This window comes from Diplotaxodon limnothrissa, linkage group LG16 (assembly GCF_057381915.1).
Source record: "Diplotaxodon limnothrissa isolate DT_005_m linkage group LG16, D_limnothrissa_male_GT1.1, whole genome shotgun sequence".
NCBI classification, from domain to species: domain Eukaryota; kingdom Metazoa; phylum Chordata; class Actinopteri; order Cichliformes; family Cichlidae; genus Diplotaxodon; species Diplotaxodon limnothrissa.
Window position 1 is genome coordinate 20,689,820 of NC_140611.1, and position 18,282 is coordinate 20,708,101.

The following is an 18,282-nucleotide window of genomic DNA, read 5'->3' on the forward strand; positions in this document are numbered from 1 at the left end:
GAGAGAAAAGGCGCAACAGACAAAAGACCGCGAAGACTAGACGCTAGGCGGTGCAATCTGCTCCTCCCTCTTTTTAAACGAGCCAATAGGAGCTGCTCACATTAAAAACAACTTTATTTAAAAAGTCGTTTTACACCTGATACAAAAATTTTAAAAGTCAAACAATGCACAAGTTTAAAAGAACAATTTTATTTTTAAAAGTTTTTTAAGCATAGGGATGGTTAATATGTTTTAAAAAGTAATATATAATATTTATCAAAAAGTGTCACCCAAATCAACATCATAATAAAAATATAATTAATAAAAATATAATAATGATAAGAAGAAGAATAACAGTTTACCTAAAAGCTCTTCTAACATTAGACTGGTTTTGAAAAGTTTCAATAGTGTCAATACACCATAAGGACAAGGGAGTTTCACAGTTGAAGTGTGACTGCTTGAAAGACCCCATTCCCTCTCCTTTCCACTAGTTCAAAGAAAATATAAATTATTTCTGGTTATATAATTTGAGGGCACAAGTTTGAAGAGTAACATTTTAACAGATCGGTAATATACTTCAGGAGCTTTACTGGATCTGATTAACCAAAACTTCCATCTTCCATGTAACTAACTGTCTTTTCTCTAATACAGTAGAGTGTGTCTGATCTACTAAAAATCCTCAACTGCATGTTTGCTCAAGTAAATAGTCTTAATTGTTTGAACAACCAGTAATCCTTAATTTGCAAATGCCAAATCTGGATTTTGTCTGTGTAATTCACTTTTATCTTAGGTTTTTTATTCGTATTTTTTGCTTTTCTTTTTTTCTACTCTTGTGTCCGTTTTAATCACTTATTATTGCTGCTGTGACAAGTGAATTTACCTAAGAAGAATCATGAAGTCCTTATTTTATCTTATCTGAGCCTCACCATGCAGCCTACCATGCAGAGTTCACATTAAGTACATAAAATGAAATCTAAAATTAAAAAGTAACCAGTTTCAAACCAGTTATTTGGAATAGTGTGCAGAGTGTTTTGAGTAACATTGAATGTTCAAAAACACCAAAGTTCCTATAGTCTCACTTGACAGCTGGGTTGTAGTGTCTGATAACACATAACATCTTGAGGTCTCAATGTGGACTTTGAGTACATTTGCTAGCCAAGGCTAAATACTGAGAGGGTCAAAAATGAAGGGTCAAGAACATCTGACTGTACGTAAGGGTAGCAAAAGTGATAGACTGAGGTTGTGCCGAATATGTTAAAGTTAGGGTGATTTCTTAGAGAATGGTACCACATGGGTGCCGTCTGCAGGTTATAAAAGAGAGTTATGTTCATACTTTCTTTTGAGATTATTTTTACAATTTGACTTTCAGAACTCCCTGGGTTGTGCGCAATCTGTGATGGGCTTGTTTGGAATAAATCCTCCTTTATTCAAATAACACTTTCTCAGGCTCTTCACAGAAGAAGAATCCTCACATAAGCATGTGCTACCATTTTGAACCAATGTACACATTTACCATCACTAACCCAACTAGGACCTACATTGGATGCCCACCCATATGGATTTGATGTTAGAAACGCAAGTGGGTCCCATATATACTAAACAATCTTGAGCCCATGTAAAATATATGCCCATATTAATTTAACACAACCCATTTGGGGCCCACATAGACATGTTTTCAGGGTCTGACTTGCATTTGCCCATGTGTGACACATATAGTTTGACCAGGTGGGCCCCACCTATGTCATCAGTACCAAAAAATATATACCGATTACCTCACTTTGCCCCACCTGGGGCACACAGCAAATGCTTTTCTTTAAATGACTGTGTTTGCCCATGTCTAACCCAGGTGAAAAACCCAAGTGGGTCCTACGTGTGTTTCCCATTTTGAAACAAGTGAAGTGTTTCCCATGTTTGACCCAGCCAGGACCTACTATATGTTTCCACTCGGTTTTGCCCATATGGCTTTAATGTGAGAAACCTAAGTGGGTCCCATATATACTAAACAATCTTGAGCCCACATAAAATATATGCCCATATTAACTTAACATAACCCATATGGGGCCCACATAGACATGTTTTCAGGGTCTGACTTGCATTTGCCCATGTGTGACCCATATAGTTTGGCCAGGTAGGCCCCACCTGTGTCATCAGTACTAAAAAATATATACTGATTACCTAACTTTGCCCCACCTGGGGCACACAGCAAACGCTTTTCTTTAAATGACTGTGTTTGCCCATGTCTAACCCAGGTGAAAAACCCAAGTGGGTCCTACGTGTGTTTCCCATTTTGAAACAAGTGAAGTGTTTCCCATGTTTGACCCAGCCAGGACCTACTATATGTTCCCACTTGGTTTTGCCCATATGGCTTTCATGTGAGAAACCCAAGTGGGTCCCATATATACTAAACAATCTTGAGCCCACATAAAATATATGCCCATATTAACTTAACATAACCCATATGGGGCCTACATAGACATGTTTTCAGGGTCTAACTTGCATTTGCCCATGTGTGACCCATATAGTTTGACCAGGTGGGCCCCACCTGTGTCATCAGTGCTAAAAAAATATATTGATTACCTAACTTTGCCCCACCTGGGGCCCACATAGACATGTTTCAGGGTCTGACTTGCATTTGCCCATGTGCGACCCATTTAGTTTGACCAGGTGGGGCCCACCTGTGTCATCGATACTAAAACATATATTGATTACCTAACTTTGCCCCACCTGGGGCACACAACAACAGCCTATCCTTAAATGACTGTGTTTGCCCATGTCTATCCCAGGTGGAAAACCCAAGTGGGTCCTACATGTGTTTCCCATTTTGGACCAAGTTAAGTGTTTCCCATGTTTGACCCAGCTAGGACCTACTAAAAGTGCTCACTTGGGATGGCCCATATGGGTTTAATGTGAAGAACCCAAGTAGGCCCCATACAAAAAGCCCAGTTTGAGCCCATGCCCACATGGTACCCATCCAGCCCGAGCAAAAACCAGGTGGGGCCCATATATACATGTTGGCTGGGTAATTTTTTTATACTTTATAAAAACTGCGCTATCTGTTCATTTACTCACATGAATGTAGCTACAAATTAGACATGCACAGAGCCTATCCTGCATCTTGCTTTATTTCCGTCCTAGTGTTTTAAAGACGCACTAACAAACCTAATCTCTCCCGGAAGTCGATATGTGTGGATATCTTTTTTTTCTTTTTTAATTGATCTACCGAGGATTAGTGGATGGATGACATTTCTCCTTTTTGTGGCAATTACCGCCACAGTTTATCGTCCCGATGTCACTCGATGCTGCGCAGTCTGTTATTTCTGATGGTAGCGCTTCTGCACACAGATGTAATAGGTACGTCGATTAAATTCTTTTCTATTTTGTTGTATTTTTATGTTATTACTGCTTCTTTTGTGGAAGGTAGACTCGTACGAAAAAAGGTGAGGCTTTGTGAAACAGCACCTGCACCGGAACTGGCTGCTTTTGTGATCGTCGCATCTTGATAATGATGTTCACTAACGCAGTGACACAGAAAAGTGTTGCAGAATTCAAAATCTCGTGCAGTGTGATTGTTTAGTCCTCATCACGTGTTTCTGTTGTCCTGCATGCATTTTGTTTATGAGATATTTACAACAGAAGAGGGGGTACAAAAGAGAGGAGCGAGACTCATCTGTCTTGCTAAGAAATTGGTCACATTGAATTAATGTCTGCGCGTGTGTGTGTGTTAACACTATTAGTAGGCTACTCCTTCAGTTTCTGGCTGGGTAATTTCATGAATTCAAACCACAATGAACCGCTGGCTTTGTTGATACAACATTGCAGGTCTTAATGCTCAATTCCGATTTTTTGATCAAATCCGATTTTTTTTTTGTCCGGTTGTTCACACTACAAATAAAAAGCGGCCCGCATGCGCAAAAGAAGACGTCACACACAACGCGCTCTGTTTAGACCCAGACCAAACACTATTGTTTGCCTGATGGCTCTTAATAAAAAGACTTGTTTCGGACTTCACGTTTCCCAATTTTGCTTTAAGTTATAAAATTATTTTGTTATGTACATATTGTAAATGACCTTTAAATTTGGTAAAATCTTCACATATGTTTGGTAAAGGTACGATATGGTAAATGTGCCTTAAGGTGAAAAATATGTACGTTGCCTGTGCAAATTAGTACCAGGCTGACAACTGTACATGGTTTGTTAATGTTTCCTTTAATGGAATTAGTTATGTGCAATCAAAATGTTGTTTAATAGAGTTTATGTGTAGTTGTAAGCTAGTTAGGTGATAGTGAATTAAGTGATGCAAATTTGATGTGCATGCTATATGTGAGCAGGAGAAATTTAAAAAAACTTTTAATGAAATCTCTGTGACGCATTAGTATAAGAGACCATCATTCAGCCAGGGATGCTATGGCCTAAAATTTATCCTTATTGCTGTTTCAGAGAGGAGCGGTGCTTCAAAGGATAGTTGCAGATTTCTGTCAGAATCTGTAGATTATACAGTATAAATAAAATGATCACGTTTCTCCAACGTTGTCTCCCCAACAGTTTCACCAGGAAGCAAAACCGATTTTAATTTAATGCACGTATCAAACAAATGCACAGTAATCTATTATTTTTCTTCAGTAATTAAATAGATTCAACATCTTTCTTCAACAGAATTGCAGACTGCACAGATGGTACATTCCCAAAGGAAAGAATACTATAACTTACTAGGGTATATACTAGACTTAATATTTACTGAATACAATAATGGATTTCTATACATTTTACATCAGATGAAAACTTTGGTTGTAAGATTCAGATAAATATTTATTAAAAGCTAGACATTTTAATTTCTTTGTGCCCCCCTTTTCCCTGTTCATGCTCTCCCTGGGCCCCTGGCAGAACTTTGCTAGAGCCGCCCCTGCACAGTTACCAGCTGTCAGCTACATAAAAAAGGATCCTGGTGTTATTTGTCTCTCAGAAACAGTTCATAACTTCCCTTCAACTCATTCATGTCACCTAAAAGGTAAACCTGTTTCTTCATCACCTGTTCAGCTCTGATGATTCAGTAAGGACATCTCCTGGTTTCATCTTCATGTTTCCCTCTCACCAGGATATCCAAACCGATATCATGACCAGCAGTTTTTACGGCTGTGGCTCCAGCAAACCTCATGTGATACTAGAAATTAATATTAAATAAATTCTTACAACAGCTGATCAAGCTTACAAGCTGCTGTTTTTTTAGCGCGACATCCGTTGGTTTCCAATTTCTTGCGCAGAGAGAAAAGCCGATCAGCTGATCATTGATCAGTTTAATGATTGAATTAGCAACTTTCTAGCTGTAGTACGGGACAAATCGCGTTCCTTTTCACCTCGACTTTAAAGTTCGACCTCCTCGGCTGTAATTGGTCCAGCCCAGAGTCGATCATGACCAACTGGCCAATCCACCACCATTCATTTATACCGTAAAAAAAAAGAAAAGAAATAAAACCCCATCGGCCCATAAAAACGAAAAATCACGAGCGGCCCACCGGGCGAATGCCCGGTATGCCCGATGGCCAGTCCAGCCCTGTCAATCACCAATCTCTATTTCTGTCACTCCCTCTCTCTCGTCTGTGACTAGAATCATTTGAATAAGGTGATATTTCTTTAATTAAACTTTGAATGTTGAGGTTTATGTGAATGGAGACCTGCTGGTTTTCATAACCCATCGCAAAGATAATAGAGAGAGAAGGCCTGTTATTTTCTTTTACACGTGCCTATGTACCTGCTTATAAATGTACGGTCACGTGACATTTGTGTTTCGAAAAATCGGAGCTGAGCTCGATGTCAGTGTCGAGCTTCCCATCCCTGCAGAGAATGTTTATCTCATCCTTTGTGTTTTTATCTTCTTCGAGACTTATGCCCTACAAATTTGTTTCACAGTTAGGTGCCTGACTGACAACTGTATAAAACAAAAACTACACACAGTATTCGAAGCACATAGCGCGCAGTCGTAAATTCCCCCTAATTTTGGTATGATCCGAGCTCAGGCACTAGCCGACTGAGCACAGCAGCTGCTGCCTGCGAATTTGCTGTTGGAGAAACGCAGACAGGCAGACAGAGGAGAGCTTAAGTTTGACCAGGTACCAAAGCAAATCATTCGTACTGTACAAATAATGTGAATATGGCGGTGTATCACAAAAGATTGATATCAAACTGATCACTTGACCCATATTACGTTACTTGCTCTTCCAGTGAATCAACAAATGGCGAAATGAAAAGCCAAACAACAACAATGCTGCAAAACAAGACGAATTTCAATACACAGCAGTATAGTTGAAACCAGATATTTACATACACTTTAGGGAAAAAACATAAAAACATTTTTTTTTACTGTTAAACATCAATTTAGAGTAAACTTGTTTTGTTTTAGGTAAATAAATATTGAAATATCTTTTGAATTAATTAAATGTCAGAATAAAGAGAGAGAGAGCTGTCTATTTTTTATCACGTTTTTATTGTGTCTTGAATTAATAAGAAAACTCCAGACGTTTCCATTCTGAGCTTAAGAAGCTTCTGATAGGTTATTAGAGTCCATGTGAGTAAACTGGTGGCACAGCTGTGGATGCATATAAGGCAAAACACAGAGCCTGTTTCTTTGACATGGGAAAATCAAGAGATATCAACCAAAACACCAGGGAAAGAATTGTGGAGCTCCATAAGTGTGGCTCAATTTTGAATACAATTTGGGTTCCATTTGCAATTAAGAAATACAGATAGTTTCTCTGTAAATATATTGTTTCAACTGTATATTTGATGATATTGGTGTTTGGCTTGATTGTTAGCACAAAGAGAGAGAGAGAGGAACAGAGAGGGGGATGGAGAGGATAATGAGGACAGAACAGAGATGGAACAAGAGCCAGGTGCACTGAAAAAAAGGCCATGTTGGATTTACTTAATTCAATAGTGGACATTGGTTGCACACAAATGTTTTGCTTTGGCAGAAACTTAAACAACTGAGTTAAATCAACACAACTTTTCATATTCAATAAACCTGTGCATTTTGTGTTCATAAAACGCGATTGAAACATGTTTAGATGAAGTAAGGTGAGCTCTTGGAATATTTTAATCCTTCACAATTTTGTCATTTTATTTCAATACTATTCAATAACTTTTTACCCCAGTACTACTTGGTCACTTAAATACTACATGTTGTCTTCATATTACACAATGTTCAACAAAGTCTAGAGTCTGGTTACCATAAAAATTGAATGGATCTACAAAAACTGCCATCATCCTATCTTTATCCTGGTTGCAGGGGTGCTGGGAAATAACCCTGAAGTGATAGGTTACAAGGCAGGGTACACCCTGGACAGCTCACAAGTCTATCACAAACAATCATTTGCACTTACATTGACAGGTAATTTAGAATCACCAATTAACCTAACAACTGAATGACTTTTAACTGTGGGAAGAAACCAGTAGACCCAGAGAGAAGCCAGTGCAAACTAGCCAGGTTGTGGATTTGAACCCAGGACCTGCTTACTGCGAAGGAACAGCACTAACCACCATGCCACCAGATTTAGCAAAAATAGGAAAGCTATGATTTCAAGGCTTGATTCAGAATTTTTTGTGCATTTTTGTCCTTGACTGGTTAAACTGCAATAAATAGCAATAGTATACACATGACGTGTGTGTAGTTGTCTGCCTCTTAGAACTCCAGTGATTCTCCTGCAGTTTGACATCTCGTGCGATCTTGTGAATTTCATGAGTTCAGCAACTAACCACTCTTACTAGATTGTATCATGTCATCTTAACAAGAACAAATTAAGTTGTTGAATTTTGTACAAATCCTTCATGATTTAATTACGTTCATAGAAACATGAAATTATTGTGTTCAAATTACAAGGTAGACTTTTTTAATGTAACAACCACCCAATTTACTTTTTTTGGTATACCGAAAAAAGTAGAGGTGGCTGCTCGACTTGACTGAGATGGATGTCTTCCAGAAACCACTATCCAAAGCACGTAAGACTGAAATCCCGTGCAGTGTCGCAGTAAGTCATTGACTTACTTCACTCGAACAGGACATGAACGATTTAATCTAGCCTCCCTGCATATCATGTAGTTTCTACACTATATAGTTACACTTAACTTTGAAGCATGATTTACGTAAGCATGATGCTTATGTAAATCCAAGAGCTGGCCAATCCCTTTTTTTCAGTGTGAGACAGACCTGTTAGTCAAATGGTTGTTTGCCAAAACTAATTAGAACTTTTGAGGTTTGTTATTTTTCAAATTCTATATTTATTAAGTTATGTAGGTTTGTTTGCACAACAAGGCTAAATAATTATATAAACTTTTCTGAATCTGAATAGTGTACTTTCGTAGAATTAGAAAATAATATGGTACAAACTAGTAACTCATCATATTATCTATTGAAAAGGAATACTTGAATTAATTGAAAATGTCATTGACAGGTTCGCAAAACTCAAGCCTTGAAGATACAGTCTCATGTTACCACAATAAAGAGGTGTTGTCATTGTAGTGCAGGTCTATAATGATTTTCAGTGCTACTAGTTTTGATTCTGGTTCTATTTTGGTTAAGTCCTAAAGTAGTCCTGATTTTGAACTGTTGTAGCCCTGTTTTAATTCCTGATCTGTTCTGGGTCTGGTTGAATTGGGGTTTAGTCCTCGTGTCTTGATACAACCCTAATTTTTTTCTGCCTTGCTGTTGTATTAAAAAACTAGTTTAAGGTGTCCTGCATATGTGATATATATTTTTTTCTTATATGAAGTTATTCTTTTTCAAACAAAACTCAAAACACAGCCTAATAAATCTTCAACTTCACGCCATGTTTTTCAGTCATTTCTACACCCCCCCAATCCCACATGCATGCTACCGTTTAGGGCTAAGCCCCAGGTGTATGCATGCATGACCTTCTTCCTATTTTACGTTGAAGGTCCGCGTCATGTGTCAGTTTTGCGTCTTCCCTGTCTCGTCATGTGTAATTGTCATCAGTCGTGTCTCCTAGCTGTTCCCTCTTTGCCCAGTTCACCTTTTGTATTTATTGCCTGTGCTTGCACCTGTTCGTTGTCGCGTTGCCCCTCATGCTGTGTGCATCTCCCTGTGTTCCCCTAGGTTTCAGAAGCTCAGTTTAGCCTGGTTCTGTTTTGTATCACTTCCTATCCCGCAATGAAGCAGTGTTTAAGTTCATGTTCTGCCTGTTAGTCCTGCATTTTGGGTCCAATTCATGCTTGCCACACAGCTGTAACATAAGTTACTCGCGTAGCCTTGATTCGTTCACATGTAGCAAGGGATTCAGTTGTGTTACTTTTGGCTATTTGATAAACAGATTTCATTTTAAGCTTGAGTCCTTTAAACTCCCAAGAAATTGAGAAATTGTTCAAATATTTATCACTGTCACAGTCATTTTTCATTTATATTTGGAGGCTAAGACCTCTTTGTTATGCCACATTTTTCTTATGCAGGAAAAACACTGCAATTGTATGTCAGCAAGATGCTGCAAAACTGCCTAATTTCAAGATTTGGTGTAGAGACAAAGCACACACCAAAAGTAAGATATAGAAGAAATTGTAATCTGATAGTGTTTCATGCTTTTTACAGCTCTCCAGGTGATTGGTGGAAACGTAACAGTGGTTCAAGGAGGTACTGCTATCCTACCGTGCCATGTCACTGGTACCAATGATGACCTGACACAGATTACCTGGCAGAGGAGGACGAGAGAAAAACCTCGCAATGACAATTTCCTAACTATCCTACCCAGAGAGGGAGTGCAGTTTGTCAATGGAGGTGATGATCGATTTAAATATATCGGGAATTTTAATGACAATAATGGAACTCTCCAGTTATCCAGTGTTGCCCTGAAGGATGAAGGCAGCTACACGTGCATCTTCACCTTGTTTCCCAGTGGAAATCAGAAGACAGAGATACCTCTGAATTTGCTTGGTATACTAAACTTTTTTTATCTTTAAAAAATTCTGTGTGTTCGTATGCGTGATAGAGACAGAGTTACTTTGATCATCCTGTATGCATGTTTATTTATTTGTGTGCTGTAACTCTCCTAGTGCCTCCTTTCACAAGCATCAAGGACAATCTTCCCACTTTGGGCACAGAAGAGGTTTTATTTGCTACCTGCACGGCTGCTGGATCGAAGCCTCCTGCAGAGGTGAGGTGGCTCACTGGTGCTTTGGGAGACAAAATGAGGACGACAACAAACTCCACTCAGTATGACAACGATACGACTACCACAGTCAGCTCTCTGTTTGGTGTTCCTACAAGAGAGATTAATGGTCACCAGGTCCAGTGTGTCATCAGTGGTGACTCCCTGTCTAAAGAAGAAACCCTGCCCTTCACCATACAGGTCTCCTGTGAGTATCAGCTGCTCATGGAGTTCCTATTTAGTGTTTATTTAAGAAGTTTAATTATTTGATCAAATATTAAAAAAGGTATACAGAAATTAAATGACACAGCCTATCCTACAGAGTAGAATGTCAATAACCATGTGCATCTGTTTATCTGTTTCTGGCCTTCCAGTTCCAGGTAAGTGACGGAAGTGAGAGGTAAGTGACGGAAGTGATGTTGTAGGTGACGTCAGACGCCGGAGATTTTGGCGGAGAAAAAGCAAATGGTAGCATAGAGTTTAACAAAGGTTTTCCAAGCTTCAGTATTACCAAATATACTATTCAATTGTCATATAACTAACAACATCTGTTTTATCATCTCTAACACCCTGGAGGACAACGGGGAGAGTTTAGACGCTCTCCAAGATTACATCGACCGCTGTTTTCAAGATTTAGTAATGCATAAGGCCCAGAGTGCATCTTCCCCGGCCAAAATCGAGACGCCGTCATCGAAGAGAAGTCGCCAGGCAGACTCCCCCGGTACAACATCGCCTGCCGGCAAAGACATCGCAGAAATCCTGGAGTCCATCGACAAGCGATTGTCCAGTTTCGATGCGAGGCTGTCCCTGGTGGAGATCTTACACCGGGAATTTAAATCTCTGAGAGAATCCCTGGAATTCAGCCAGCGGCAGGTGGAAACGCTTGCCGCTGAAAATGCCACGCTACGGGAGTCGGTTAAATCTCTCACCGATAACGTGACCCAGCTAAACATTGAAAATAAAAAAATAAAAGAGTCCGTTATCGATTTACAAGCCCGTAGCATGAGAGATAATCTTGTGTTTTCTGGTATTCCAGAAACTGCCGGAGAGGACGCAGAGGCAACGGTGAAAAGCTTCATTAAAATCCACCTGAAGCTGCCGGAGGACACCGTAAAGAACATCGACTTCGATAGAGTACATCGCTTGGGGGGCGCGCGGTCGCGGACCGGGAGACCACGGCCTATTGTGGCCAAATTCAGCCAATTCAAACAAAAGGAACAGGTGAAGAGTCGCGGCAGAGAGCTGAAAGGAACGGACTTCAGCGTGAACGACCAGTTCCCCAAAGAGATCCTGGAACGACGCAAGGTCCTGTTCCCAGTTCGACGTAGCTTTATCCAGAAAGGCTCCCGTGCTGTCATCGCTGTGGACCGGCTCTACGTGGACGGACAGCTGTACCGCGACCCCGGCACCACACCGTGGTTATACTGACTGCACTCCAGATAAGAACCCGCTACACTCTTTTCTTATTCATTCACACTTTCTCCTTTAAAATGTGTTTAACCTAGTAATATCAGTAGGATGTCATAGCAGATATAACACCGTCACCCTCCGTCATTGCTTTAATTGGAATGTTTCCGTTTCGTTTCCTTTTTTTTTTTTTTGGTTGTTGCTCACAGTTCATGTGGTTTCTTTCTTTCTCTTGTCTTTCACTGCTGTGGTCACCTACTTCCCCACTCACCTACAAACAACACCCTCTATTTCTCCATATTTTCACAACACGATCACGCAAACACATCAGCTCAACGGCAGCACATTCACAACAGCCTCACAGCACGCACAGACTTGCAGGACACATAAGCAAGCCACGCTTGTTCATATTAGTGAATATTCACACACATAGTCAGACTTATGGAGTCTCTCACCACACTTCTTTTTCTCTTTCTATTTACAAACAAGGGATGTTTCCATATTCTCTCCACCTGTCTAAACGAAACACCCAGCATACATCATTAAACATACACGCACAATTAAGGGCATGCTGAGGTTTGTCACATGGAATGTAAATGGAGCTGGCACCAGAGGAAAGAGGTTAAAAATATTTAACCAGCTTAAAAAACTACAGGCAGATGTTGTTTTATTACAAGAAACTCACAAACCTGTCACAGGTTTAAATGAACTTAAAACACCTGAGTTTCCTAACGTGTTTGCAGCCGGTTATAATTCTAGACAACGGGGAGTAGCAATTTTAATACATAAAAATGTTAATTTTACAGTACTCGATACAGTTATAGATCCAGAGGGTAGATTTCTAATTATTAAACTATCAATATTGAACAAAAAACTATGTATTGTTAGTATATATGGTCCAAATGTTGATGAACCCTCATTCTTCCACGGTTTTTTTAGTGCACTCTCTGAACACCTTGATTGCACACTCATTCTTGGCGGTGACCTCAACCTTGGACTAAATGAAGAAATGGATAGGCTCAACACAACAGGAACTCAGCGTAATTGGCAGTCCACAAATATAATCAAACAGTATATGAACGACTTTGGTCTTTGCGATGCATGGCGCTCTCTTCACCCCACCAGTAAGGAATATACTTTTTTCTCGCATGTTCATCACTCGTACTCTCGTCTGGATTATTTTTTGGTCAGCAGCTCACTGCTGTGTGACATTTCAGACACTGAGATTCATCCTATAGCTGTCAGCGATCATGCTCCTGTATCTTTAACACTAATGCACAAGAATAATACTACGCCAAGTAAAAACTGGAGATTTAATATATCACTACTTAAAGATGAAGACTTTATTAAATACTTTAAAAAGGAATGGACTTCATATTTAGACTTTAATGACACTCCCGGAATATCTGCTTCTGTTCTATGGGAAGCAGGGAAAGCTGTGATGAGAGGTAAAATAATTTCTTTCTCATCACACAAAAAGAAAGAAGAAAACAAAAATATTCAGGAATTAGAAAAAAACATCAAATCACTAGAAGAAGCCTACGCGTCCCACCAAGATCAGGAAACATTGAACAAAATATGCAAAACAAAACTAGAATTAAATGAAACTATTAATAAAAAAACACAATTCCTTATACAAAGACTTCGCTTGCAGAATTTTGAACACAGTAACAAATCAGGTCGATTTCTAGCTAACCAGCTAAAAATAAATAAAGAAAAAACAACTATATGTGCTGCTAAAGATTTATCGGGGAACACAATATATGATCCTGGAAGAATAAACAACATTTTTAGGGATTTCTATGAAACTTTATACTCACCACAAATAAACCCATCTAAAAATGAAATTGATCTGTTTCTTGACAACGTAACTCTTCCAAAATTACTAGACAGTCAAGCAATGGAATTGGATTCGCCACTGACGCCAAGTGAACTCCAGGAAGCCCTGATAAGTATGCCCAATAATAAGGCTCCAGGTCCAGACGGCTTCCCTGCAGAATTCTACAAAGAATTCTGGACAATTTTGGCACCAGTATTCCACAGCATGTTGCAGGAAATCGAGGAAAAGGGCAGACTACCACCAAATATGAATTCTGCCAACATTAGTCTCCTGCTAAAACCAGGCAAAGACCCTTTATTTCCCTCAAGCTATCGTCCAATTTCTCTTTTAAATGTAGACCTTAAAATAATCTGCAAAGCTCTCTCAAAGAGATTAGAGAAAATGACCCCCCTCTTAATTCATCCTGACCAAACTGGTTTCATAAAAGGTCGGCACTCCTCAACAAACACTCGTAGATTACTTAATTTAATAGACTACTCATACGATAAAAACATCGAAGCCATAATATTATCTCTAGATGCAGAAAAAGCATTTGACAGAGTTAATTGGAAATTTTTATTCGCAACTTTACACAAATTTGGTTTTGGAAACTCTTTCATAAACTGGATAAGAATATTATACAATTCCCCAACGGCTCGTATCAGAACAAATGACCAGACATCCTCCAGCTTCTGTCTCCTGAGGGGCACCAGACAGGGATGCCCACTCTCCCCCTCACTTTTTGCAATTTTTATCGAACCTCTAGCAGCAGCATTTAGACAGGCTACAACAATTAAGGGCATAAAATGTAAGAACATAGAACATAAAATCAGTCTCTATGCGGATGATGTGTTGCTTTTTCTGCAAAACACACAAACCAACCTCTCTGAGGTAATTACTTTAATAAACTGGTTTTCAAGAGTTTCAGATTACTCAATTAACTGGCCAAAATCTACAGTTCTCCCCATTAACTGCTCCTTCCATAATTCTTCCTCTGCCCCACTGCAATCCGGAAATATTAAATATTTAGGTATTAATATCTCTCCTAAGCTTTCAGACTTAACTAAACTAAACCACATCCCACTTCTAAAGAAAGTAGAAGGCGATCTGACTAGATGGAAATCTTTACCCATATCACTCATGGGAAGGGTCGCCACTATAAAAATGATGATCTTGCCAAAAATAAATTACTTATTTTTGATGATCCCTAACAAACCATCACAAGATTGGTTCAGATCTCTGGATTCATATATTTCCAAATTCCTTTGGAAAGATAAACCCCCGCGTATTAGCTTAAAAACGCTACAAAGAACCAAGGATAGAGGAGGATTAGATCTGCCTAATTTTCACCAATACTTCTTAGCCAACAGGCTTCAGTTCATCTCAGAATGGTTAAAACATACCTTCTTAGTTGAGCCCTGGCTAGATGTTGAACAGGCACTATGCAAGGATCTAGAGATTTCAGACCTACCATTTATTAGCTCAAACATCAAAAGACATGAATGCTTTAAAAGTATCAACATCAGCTTTTCTCTAACAGCATGGTGGGAGTTTCTAAAAATAACGGAGTCTTCATTAATCCCATGCAAACGTACACCTATCTGGAATAACCCTGACATATTACAAAACAATAATATGATTAATTTCCCAGAATGGAGTTGCAAAGGAATTAAATACTTAGAACATATATTAGAGGGAACAGAATTTATTCCATTTGACAGACTAGTTAAACAATATGGGATCAACAAGACAAGGTTTTTAGAATATCAACAAATTAAATCCATAGTAAAAAAGAAATTTAACCTCAGTCAAGTTGAATTACAAACACCACTAAGTGCGGCACATTTTCTTACTCTTAAATCCCCCAAATTATTATCTAAAATATACAGAACACTTTCTAAATTAGATGAATCAATATCCCTTCCTACTGCAAAGTGGGAAGCAGATTTATCAGTCAACCTAGACCAAAACTTCTGGTCTCAGATTTGCTTAAAAACTTTTAAATTAATTAAAAATCCCAGTCTGCAATTAATACAATACAAAATACTTCATAGAGTGCACTATACAGGTCATCGGATGTTCAAGATGGGCTTTACATCTTCCAACAACTGCTCACACTGTCAAGGCAATACACCAGACAATTACATCCACGCTCTTTGGTTCTGTCCACCAGTGCAAAAGTTTTGGCGTGAGATATGTGAAGATTTATCAAAATGTCTGAAATGTAACATTCCAACCTCCCCCTTAGTGTGTTTGTTGGGCAGCTTAGATAATGTCACTTCAGAAAAGAATATAGCCCATATGATCTTCACTGCCCTATGCATAGCCAAGAAAACAGTCCTCATGAACTGGAAAAATAAAAATAATCTTAATTCTAACCAATATAGAAATTATCTATTAGATTACATTAGTCTTGACACAGCCTCTGCCACCACATCAGATCAATTGCTCTGGGCCCCTTTTATCAGCTCCATCACCTAGTGGGGGTGGGGGGTCATAGTTTGGTCCCGCCTTCACTGTTGTGATTGGTGAGGGGGTAGGGACAGGCTTAGGGCGTCGGGGGGTTACCCGGAGGCATCTTCCTTGGGGGGCTCAACCCGGGGTAGCGGTCACGTCCGGTTGAGGGCTCTGTTGGCTCTCAGGTGACTGTTTCCTCGCAGCTGCGTGCAGCGGGGCTAGGGGAGGGTCTGTGCTGACGGACGTGGGTTACTGACCTGGCAACCTGGCTGCCCCTGGGTGGGTCCGGGATGGGCGTGAGGTTCTGGGGGTGCTCCGTCTCTGGGCGGGGGCCCGGGCCGGGCCTCGGGGGCTCGGGTCCTGGTTGGTGTGTTGCCGGGGTTGTGGGCGGGTGGGTGCATGGGGGCCCGGCCCTGGAGCAGGGTGCCGCCGGTGCATCGAGCCGCCTGGGGGGCTCTTCAACTGGTGGGGGGGATGGTCACATCTGGCAGGAGCTTTCTTCTCTCAGGAACTCTCTGCAGGAGGGGGAGATACAGGAGAGGTGGAGGAAGATCTCAGCCTGGGCGTTTACCGTCTTATGTAGTCTGGAAGATGTGTGGTTGGTGGGGTGGGTGCAGTTTTCTCTGTGGTGGGGTTGGGTGGACTGTCCAGGGCTCTGTGGAGCCGGGGGGCGCTACTGCACTGGGCCCCGGTCTGATGGGCCTGGGCCCCCCTTCCCTGGCGGGTCGCGGAGGGTGGGAGTGCCTACTGGGGTCAGCGGGGGAGCTGGCCCCAGGGAGGGGTTACCTGCCCCTCCCTTCCTTCCCTCCCCATCTCCAGCTGCCTCCCTCTTCCCGCTCCTCCACAACCACCCACACATGCAGGGCCTTGGAGTGGGGGTATGTCACCAGGGTGCAGAGGAGGCTACCCCCCCCCCCCTGTCCCCTTCTGGCTGCCTCTGCCTCAATTTTATCCCACAACTTAGACATTCACATTATTCACACTCTCATTACACATACATATAGGATCTTGGGGGTGGGCACAATCACGGAGTCCAAATCACCATCAGGGTGTATACCTCACCCCTGACGTCGTTGCCCACCTCTCAATTTTAAATACACTTAGTCATTGAGGGTTAGCAGGAGGGACTATGCGCTTACCTGCTGCTCCTTGGCAGGTAGCTCCATGCCCTCCTGGGTTTTAATTGCACCTTAGAACACATATGCATCAACACTACAATGAGCGGGTGGAGGGAGGTTTGGAGTCTTCTCTCACCCCCATTCTCTGCGGCCTGCTGGAGCGGGAGGGCTAGTAGGAGGAGTTGGCCGTCCGACTGCGGTCTGGGGTGTGGGGCCTCCCTGCTGCTGCGGAGTCGGGGTGGTCTGCCTCTCCCCACCGCAGGGAAAAGGGTAACACCACCTGGGTCTGGGTGCAATTCCCCCCTCCAGGGGCAAGGGTACCTAGACCCGGTTTGTAGAGTACGCTTGGGGAGTGTGATTGTGTGTACAGCGTCTCTTTATGTCTGTCTCCACGTTGGTTGAGTGTGGAGTGAGTGCATATGAGAGCATGAGGGTGGGAATGGATGTTTGTATCTGTGTGTGCCTGTATGTCTGTGTCTATATGTCAGGTTGGGTATCAGACGCCACCTCTCTGGGGACACCTCAGGCCCTCCAAGGTTTGGAGGCCTATCTCCACCCACCACCACTTCCCCTGCCGGTGGCGGACTCCCTCAGGTGTCGGTGTGTTGGTGGTTCTTTGTGTCTGGGGGTGGGCGTCCGGGTACACACCGGCTCACTCCTTGGCGGCCGCTTGTCGGGGCCTGGGGCCTGGGGCTCGCTCGGGCCCCTTTGGGGGTGGGGTGCCCCCGGCCTCTCGGCCTAGGGCTCGGTCACTCAGGCGCAGCTGGGGGCCGGCGGAGCTCACGGGCACGTCACTGCAACCCCCCCTGGCTTCTGCTCCGCGGCTGCTGAGTGAGCCCTCATCTGGGACTCTCCTCAGCTCTTACTGGAACAGTGGCGCGGCTGCCCCTCTGTTGGTCTTCCATGGTCTCTTGTGTTCTGGGGGCCTCTGGATGTCTGGAGTTTTGATCTCCTCCATACCCGCTTCACACCCTGGAGGACGGGGCTGTGGCCCCCCCACACTCCCTAGCAGATCATTACATGGAGAAACCTTTGGAATGCAAGCATGCTGATCCACACAGGTATGCACACATGGGTATTCACAGACGCGGACTAAAGCTTTCTTGGCTGCTGCCTCAAAGCACACTGTGCGCTGTCTATCTTGCGTGCTGCACAATATCGTTTATTACTTAGTAAATACTGATATCTATGACTAGCTAGTTTATTGTGATGGTGCTTTGTTTTCTCTATTATTATGTTGCTCTTTGTTGTTTGCTGTCTCCTCTGTTTGTTTGTTTGTTTGTTTTTTTTTTCTCCATACAGGTGACCCAGGAGTTTTTTTTTTTTTTTTTTTTTTTTTTTTTTTTTTGTCTCTCTT

General features: G+C 41.7%; 1 protein-coding gene across 1 annotated transcript in view; it reads left to right on the top strand.

Annotated features, from left to right (window-relative positions):
• Nucleotides 1–18,282, top strand: part of LOC146616096 (poliovirus receptor-like) — a gene marked incomplete at its 5' end in the record, with an annotated part of 43,159 nt that overhangs the window by 19,238 nt on the left and 5,639 nt on the right. The window contains 3 exons of the mRNA XM_085374282.1: nt 9,569–9,910; nt 10,030–10,332; nt 10,499–10,504. Coding sequence (XP_085230408.1) covers nt 9,569–9,910; nt 10,030–10,332; nt 10,499–10,504 — 651 coding nt within the window. The remainder of the gene's footprint in view (nt 1–9,568; nt 9,911–10,029; nt 10,333–10,498; nt 10,505–18,282) is intronic.